The sequence below is a fragment of the Uloborus diversus genome, chromosome 1, assembly GCF_026930045.1.
Source record: "Uloborus diversus isolate 005 chromosome 1, Udiv.v.3.1, whole genome shotgun sequence".
NCBI classification, from domain to species: domain Eukaryota; kingdom Metazoa; phylum Arthropoda; class Arachnida; order Araneae; family Uloboridae; genus Uloborus; species Uloborus diversus.
This window is the reverse complement of record NC_072731.1, coordinates 120780928-120789424: the sequence shown is the minus strand read 5'-3', so window position 1 is coordinate 120789424 and position 8497 is coordinate 120780928. Positions and strand designations below refer to the sequence as shown.

At 29.0% G+C, this 8497-nt stretch overlaps 1 protein-coding gene across 1 annotated transcript; it reads left to right on the top strand.

Moving 5' to 3' along the window:
- Positions 1-667: 667 nt before the first annotated feature.
- Positions 668-5081, top strand: LOC129220893 (protein FAM43A-like). Its single transcript, XM_054855330.1, has one exon. It carries the CDS (start codon positions 1155-1157, stop codon positions 2142-2144), a length of 990 nt encoding a protein of 329 aa, XP_054711305.1. The 5' UTR covers positions 668-1154; the 3' UTR covers positions 2145-5081.
- The last annotated feature ends 3416 nt before the right edge of the window (positions 5082-8497 follow it).

Genomic DNA, 8497 nt, shown 5'->3' with positions numbered 1-8497 from the left:
AGTGTACATGGTGCCCCCCCCCCCATACAAAAGGTTATCAGTTTAAAACTTACAACGAGAAAGAAAAGCAATTTAAAAGAGAGAGAAAAACAAATATGAAAAAATAACATTAATAGTAGTAGTAATTTATTTTAAAAACATATATATATATATATATATATATATTTCGCTTTATTATCACAAAAAGAATGATTATTTAAAAAGAAATCCAACGCAACATATAATTGAAATATCGAAGGATGATCGTTTTAGAAAACAAAACAAAATTATGAACAAGTCATGATAAGCATATTTTAATTTTCAATTTAAAAAATACTTACTTTTCATTTCATTAAGAGATATAATTGAAAATAAAAGTTAAAATAAATGAATGAAATTATTTTGAAATATGAGTATTATTTTAAAGGTGTTTTCTTAAATTAATAATTGTGCGGAAAGAAAATAGCAATACCAATAGCGGTCATTGGCGAATAAATCTAAAGGTGTAAACATCGCCAATACGTGGACACCGGCGAATTAAAAAATAAAAAAAGAATAAAAGAAAGCAGCAACCCTGTTCCTCGCGAAGGAACGTACAGGTAGAAAATAAAAAAGTGGGTTCGCGTCCCAACGATGCAAGACAACAGGTTATAGCGTCCGCATAACCAGTTGGAAAGCAGACGCGATTGGTAATAGTGCGCTGAGCATCCCCTCTCCGAGTGAAGCAGCTCGAAAAGATACAGCTTGTCATCAGACGCTTATCGGCTGGCAAAATCTGCGGCTGCGCAAATTTTATCTCATCGCCCGGTAGTTTGAATATAAACCTACCTTTAAAAATGTGCTGCTTTGGATTATTTACTCGAATTTTCTGCGAGAGCTAATTTGTCATTTGTGTGCTGCTGCTTGTGAAAAGTCAAACAACTCTGCTTTGCTTTTTTTCGCAGTTCTTTTCCACTCGGCACCTGTGTTCTAAAGCAATGTAACGGTGAATTCGTTATTGTTTTTTGCCATTTCTACAGCACGGATTTCAAGAAACATTGACAAAATAACTGTTGTTGAACGTTCTACGTGATAAAAAGCCATTCATTGATGAAAAATGAATTTTTCCTAGCAGGACCCGTCTTGTGCTAAAAGTGGTTTTAGTGACTCCGAATTTCTCATCCGTTCGTTGAATTATGTCGCTTTCGAACCCGTTCACTGCTACGAACATGAAAAACAAATGGAGCAAACTGTGGAATAAACGATCGGTGACAATTACGGAGTACGACCCAACGTACAAAGTGACTTATCTCGGCAATGTCATCACTCAGTGGGCGAAAGGTGACGGTTGCGTGGACAAACCTCTAGCCACCCTGTGGAAAAATTATTGTGCCAACGTGAAACATGATATCACCATGAAATTGACTGTGAGCAACTCAGGACTAAAAGCAACGACGAAAGAGCATGGCCTGACAGAATACTGGGCAAACAGAATAACGTATTGTTCTGCACCGGCCCAGTACCCGAAGGTCTTCTGCTGGGTGTACAGACATGAGGGGCGGCGGATGAAGCAGGAGTTGAGATGTCACGCCGTACTGTGCGACAAAGAAGAAAGAGCGAAGTTAATGGCTGCCCAGCTCAACCAGAGGTTAACTCTAGCTCTTCAAGAATTCCGAAGAGAGAAATTAAGTCGGCAGAAAGCACGGTTATCCCTCGCCAATTCCTGTTACGACAACCCCACCATTCCTCGTAGAAAGCTCCTGTTGAGTACGGGTTCCACCAACTTCAGGCCACCTTTAGAACGATCAAAAAGTGCTCCAAAGCTGACAGCCATCGACGAAATTGAGGAGGAGGATGAAGAAGACCACCAGTCGACGAATCTTGATGACGATGATTTCGACGACGAGTTCTTGACCGGGTCCCTTATTTCCGAGATCGAATCGACGTCTGACATCGTTCCAGATGATGTCGATTCCTTGTCCGACCATTATTTGACCAATGGTCTCGAGACAGACTCTTTCGATTCGGACTCTGTGGAAGACCTTCCGAACCCTCGGCGGAAAAAGAGTTCCCTAAAACTCATTGATGAAACTGTTGACGAGGAGGATAACGTTTCCGACGAATCCGGCTATTCGGAGGAAAAACTGTCATTTAAAGATGAAAGCATTGCTTCCTACAAAATGTGACATCTGCTTGTGTTTTGCCGTTCTACCTAAGGTAAAAAAAAAATGCAATCCCTTTTTTCAGTCCACTGCAAGAACTGTTTTTGTTCGATTACCTCAATTCTTTGTAGAAAATATTTCAAAGTGCTAAAATGTCTCATTCAAATACGTACGTAAAGAACAAATTTTTAATGATGTGACGTGTTTAAGCACTTTCAAATATTTTTATTGCAAATATCAATCAAATCATTTTTAGTTACAATTTAACTTATTTTTCAATAAAGCAAGAAGTTCAATATAATTTAGTAAAAAATATTTATAAATATCACACGACGTCAATGAAAATATTTTTAAATCTTATTTTTTACACTTCATTAAAATAATATTCCATTAATCTTTACTGTTGAATTAATTTCAAGCTTTGCTTTCTGGTAAATTTTTCATCTGATATTTTTAAGTACATGTTTAAATGAACTTCTTGCCTTGTGGAAAACTTTTATTGGCTCAAAAGTAATACTCAAGAAGCGGTAAACATCTTTGAACAAATATTTTTTGTCTGTGTTATAGAATTGTGCCATAATTGCTAACAAATCAAAATGAATTAGAATGCATGTCATTCTCGATCAGATTGACACAAGTTGTTCCTACCTTAGGTGAAATAATGAATTATGTCAAATCAGCACAACTCCAACAAATTGCCTTAAAATATATATTAGACGTTGCTCTAAAAAGTTTGAAAACTAATTTGATGTACACGCTGTACAAACAATACCATTTAAGCAAAAAATGTCGTCGTTCAATTCAAGTATTATTATTTAAATATTTTCATCAACGGTGCATTTTAAATACTTATTTTTTTTCCAGGTTTTTTTTTCTGATTCATTCTTTATTCATTTTAATAATAAATAAATAAATAGTAATAAGTAGGACAAAAGAGTTTTTGAGCCGATCTTCTCAATATTTCTTTAACGTTATTGTCAATAACGTTATATTACTATATTATTGTTCAACGAAAACTTAGCATCTTAAGCTTAATTACGGCAACTTGTTTAAGAATAATGTTGAAACATTTTTCACGAGCACATTTTTTTTAAAAAATGAATATATTACTATGCCATAGATAATTTTTCCATAATCTGCTTCTTTGATAATATTATTTTGCTTATTTAATTATTATTATTATTTCTTTTTTTTTTTGTATTACATTGTCAATTTACGCTTAACGTTATTTAAAGTATTATCGCTACTGTTCAGTAAATTATGTACACAATTTTTTAAAACCTTTAAAGTATAGTTGAATTTATGTTACTAATAATTATATGCAATAAGATCAGTTTTAAAAACATCTACACATGTTTTGCTCCTTTTTTTTTTCAATGCAAAATTGGGACGAAAATTCGTTACTAGAACAATTTTGCTAAATTCGGGGTTCTGTTTAGAAAATATCTTCATTTTCATGATATTTACATTCAAAAATTTGGAAAAGTCTATCTTAGAAAGCATTTAATGTGTTATATTAATATCATTATTTTTGTTATTAATGTTATTATTATTACTATGTAGCGAATCGTTAAATTTAAAAATATAAAATTTGTGTTGTAGGAAGTATTTCCGCAATAAGTTATTTGAAATATTCTACGTTCAAAAATGAAAATAATGATGAGTGTTAATGACAATGAGCACTAAAAATGCCTACAAAAATAAATTCGTTCTTAAAGCGTAGTCAAAATTTTTATCTGTTTAAATATTTTTGAAAATATTTATTCATAAATAAGAAAGCTGTTCGCATTGGTTTCAGCATTAAAGTATGATTATGATGCTATGTATCACTAAGTTATGATTTCTAAATGTTACTGTTTTAAATATATGCATTTCAGTGAAAATACAAAGGTAAATTTAATAACAGTTGTAGTTATAAAATTTATCGATAACATTTTTACTCGATAAGTTCTTAAATATATTATTGAGAAAGACTTACTTTAAGTGTAAAAAATGATACTATTTCAATTTTCATTATTATTTTTTCACATTTTACTCGCGAGCGTTAGAAAATATGATTATGAAGTTCCACACAAACGGAAAAATATGTCGTATATTTTAACGTAAATCTGCGACCAAAAATCGTTGTAATTATTTAATATGTTCTTATTATTTCTTTTCTTTTTTCTTTCAATCTTACTTTTTTTAAATACATTAATTATTTTAAAAAACGTTTCTGATTTTATAACGATAGAATTTTTAGTGCCTAAATGCTCGAACAGTCTGTTTAATTATCATGCATTTTTTAAAATCCACCCTCAAAATATTATTATTATTATTATTTTTAAATCTAAACAAAATCATTTTTAGGCATTTGAAGTAATTTTACGAAAATAAGAAAAGAAAAGAATACGCTTTACGTGTGTGAGGCATTAGAATTTTTTTATTGAATGTTTAACTTACAAAAGTAATATTCTTGTCTGTAAATTTTACCCATTGCTCTGAATCCAAATTTTGTTTTCAAAATTATTGCTACCATCTTTCAGCTTAGATTCTTCAGATTTTTTATTCTAATTAAAACATTACGCCAGATCTTAGGTATAATTCTGTGATATTCAATATGCACTTTTCAATCCAATATATATTTTTGTATGATATATATATATACTCCTAAACGAGCTGATGTTTGAAAAACTTAGAAAAATCAACATTTTTAAAGAAAGACGTATTTATTACATAATGTTATTAATTTACGAACAAAATTACTTGCAATTCTACTCAAGCAACTGTTTCTAGTTATATTTGTTAAACATGTTACGTAAGTTTACATGCATTTTACATTATTGCAAAGAGCAATTTCATTGGAATTTGTGTTTCCATGTGTATATGATATATAATACCTCATTAATATTGCATGTCATTAATCTGTGTATATCGTTCATTCTTCACCAAAGATCATTGAATAAATTTGTACAGATTTTTCATTGTGTTATGTTTATTTGATGGTGAAAAAATTCTCATTTACATGCAAACTGTAAAGATAAATTCACATTTAAAAAAATCTATGCCATGAATTACAATATATTGCCATTTGATCTTCTACAATAATCAACTCCTAACATAAAAGGTCAACAATATTTTTTTAATTATTTTTTTTTAGAACTGAAGAATTATAACAGGAATTTAATAACAATAATGAATGATTTTTAACCTAATCCGTAATTTCCAAACGATAATGTAAACAATGTTTTTTTTTTTTTAAATTTGTTAGAAATTTTAGAAAAACCGTTTTTTTTTTCTTGACACATGCAGAAGTCATGTAATTTTGTTTTCAATTCAACTTTTTAATTTTACTTAATTTTAGATAGGGAGAGAAATGAAAATTTTTATTTCTTATGCTAATAAAAAAAAACATAAGCAGTAATTCTCTGTATAATACATTATCATGTAACTTTTCGAACCCACATCAAAATATATGAATTTTCTTGAATTACATAATACTGTAATACAAAATAAACGTTATTCAACTTTTTAGAAAACATTGCTGAGGTTTTTTTTAAATTTTTTAATTTATTTTTTTTAATTTATTATTATTTTTTTAAATTTCTACTAATAAATTCTATGATTTATTGAAATATATTTGAACATTTAACTTATAACTTTTTAACACTAAGAATGTGTTTACACAAATCTCATGTTTCACGGGGGGAAAAGAGTGACTTTAATAATATCTTAAATACTCAATCTGAATACATTTCTTGTTAACATTTACCAATTTTTCTTTAAATTTTTATCGTTTTTAAAATTTATTTCCAAGATAAAACGAAATATGAACTGATAATATCACGTAATTTTAAGTCAAATGGAATCTTTCAAAGGTAAGTGCTCAAATTCCACAAAGCAACTAAAAAAAGTAACTAAAATTCACTTATAGCTTTCAAAATACTTTTAAACATTACATGTACAGATTATATCATGCAATTGCAAATTTACTAGTGTTGCAACTTTCAAAAGTATAATTGCTATAATTTCGCATATCATGTACCTAATAAAAATAAGTCTAAATAAATGAACTACCAATGTTTTAATGCCCAAAAATTGCAAATTACTTCAGTAATTTGCAATTTTTGGACATTAAAACATTGATAATTCATTCATTTAATTTTCAGGCACAAAGGTATGTATTCGTTTATAAAAGTAAGTCCATTAAAGAAAGTAGGGGAATGTCGGGCAAAGTGAAAAAGTTAAGATGACTGAGCTTTTTCAAAATGAAGAAATTGGAAATTCGTTTTGAAAATTACAGTATATAAACAGGGTGGCGACAGATCAGGGAAAAGCCAGGAAACTTTATTAATCAGGGAATTTTGAAAAAATGACAAAAATTCAGGGAAAACTGATTAAATGAAGAAGAAAAAAAAATTTTTTTTTTTGCTTTGCAAAATTAAGTACCCTAATTTCCTACGAGTATCCCAGCCTGTTGAGAAAAAAGTAAAATTAAGGAGGTGCAATATACGCTGCCATATATTTGTGCATGTTTTTTTTTCTCAACGTCAAAGTATTGAATCTTAACTTATTAAACACAGGATGAACTTCCAATGATTGATTCTGTGTCTGTAGAGTTGTTTATTTTACGTAGCTCGAATTTACCTTTCACGAGTTCCATGCTACTTTTTTTTTTTTTTTTTTTAATGGGACAAAGTGAAAAATGATATATTTTTCGAATGAAATAGTTTCTATTCAATTGGGAAAAGCATTTTTGAACAAAAGAATGAGTAAATAAAAGGATAATACATAAATGAAAAAATAATGAAACAATAAACTAATAAATGAATTAACTTATTAATTAAAAAGTGGAAAAAAATAAATAAGCGAATAAAATAGTGAATGAATAAGAAAATACGTAAGTGAAAGAATGAATTAATAAGTGAATTATTAAACATAAATGAATGAAAATAAACATGTTAATAAATGAAGACGTATAAGTGATTTAGTAACTGATTGAATGAGTAAACTAAATGAACTATTTCACTTTATTCCATCCACTTTGCCCTGCATGCACTTAACTAATTGTGGAAAATATTAAAAATAAAAATAAGCTAAATATTAACTAAATAAATACTGCACCGAATATTAGAAGGTCCCAATTAATATTTAAAATGTTCGTAACAAGAATTTTATCATTTGAAAATATCGAAATAACAACAAAAAAAATTACAATTTGAGTATCCATTTTTGAAAACTACTTGTGTTATCATATGTTTTGATTTTAAGCCGTAATTTTTCCTTGACTGGAATAGACTACATACGTCTAACTACATACGTAGTTGAAATATTACTAGGTAAGTGGAACTAAAAGTGAAGTAAATATTTCACCATTTCACGTTGCCCGCTATTTCACTTTGCCCCACACTACCCTACTATATTTACGTACTGAATGCTTATTAGTGCTAGAAAAGTAATTATACAACGGCTGCATGAATGAAATCGTTTATATTTAATTACAAACAACCATTTCAGATCCTTGAAATTTACTCTCAAAGTTATTTTTTCCGAGAATGGAAATGCATCAGGTTATGGTAATTAAAGCCCTCAATCTGTCTCTTAAGTAGCGACACGCTCCAGCATCCGCCATTTTGTGTCGTTCCGCGACTTTCTCCCCATCTCAAAAGTAGAAAAATAGAGTTTCGCTCATTGAAAAGTATCTTTTTATCAACGAATATTTAGATTTTTAGTCCTAACTTACATAACTGACAATATACATACAAAAATGTTGAATTTTACCTTAGTAAAATATTTTTTTTTCGTATTAAACCGCATATTAGTAAAAAAGTGTTTTGAAGAAATTTTCGACCATTTTTATGAGTAATTACTTTTTTTTTCCTATAAAGACTTCTGAGTTACAAATTACTTGAAGTGTTTTAAATATGCGTTTCATTATTAAAAGGTTGGTGTAATAGAACCAACGGAAAATTAAATCTTCTGTTAAATGTAGTTAGTTAAACATTTCCAAAACATGTTTCTGTTTGATTTAAAATTAAAAAAAAAACTTTCTTGTTTCAAAAATACTTAAATTAAAGCAAAACTTAACTAACTAATGCTCAAATCTAAAGCTAACTAAGTTCTAAGTTGAGACAACTAAGAGTTTTAATTTAAATATTTAACTAATACTTAAATTAATAACTTAGTTTTGCGTTTTGATTTAATAACAACTGGATATTTTGAGGCTTGAACATCAAATTCAATTTTTGTATTTTCTAATAATAAATATTTTACAACCACTTTTGTTACTGCGGGGCTACAAAATCATAAACGGTATTGAAAGTCAGAAGCATACCATATAATAAGAGAAAATTCGACTTAGGTGTAAAAGTTTTATTACTAAACTATATTTCTCTAAA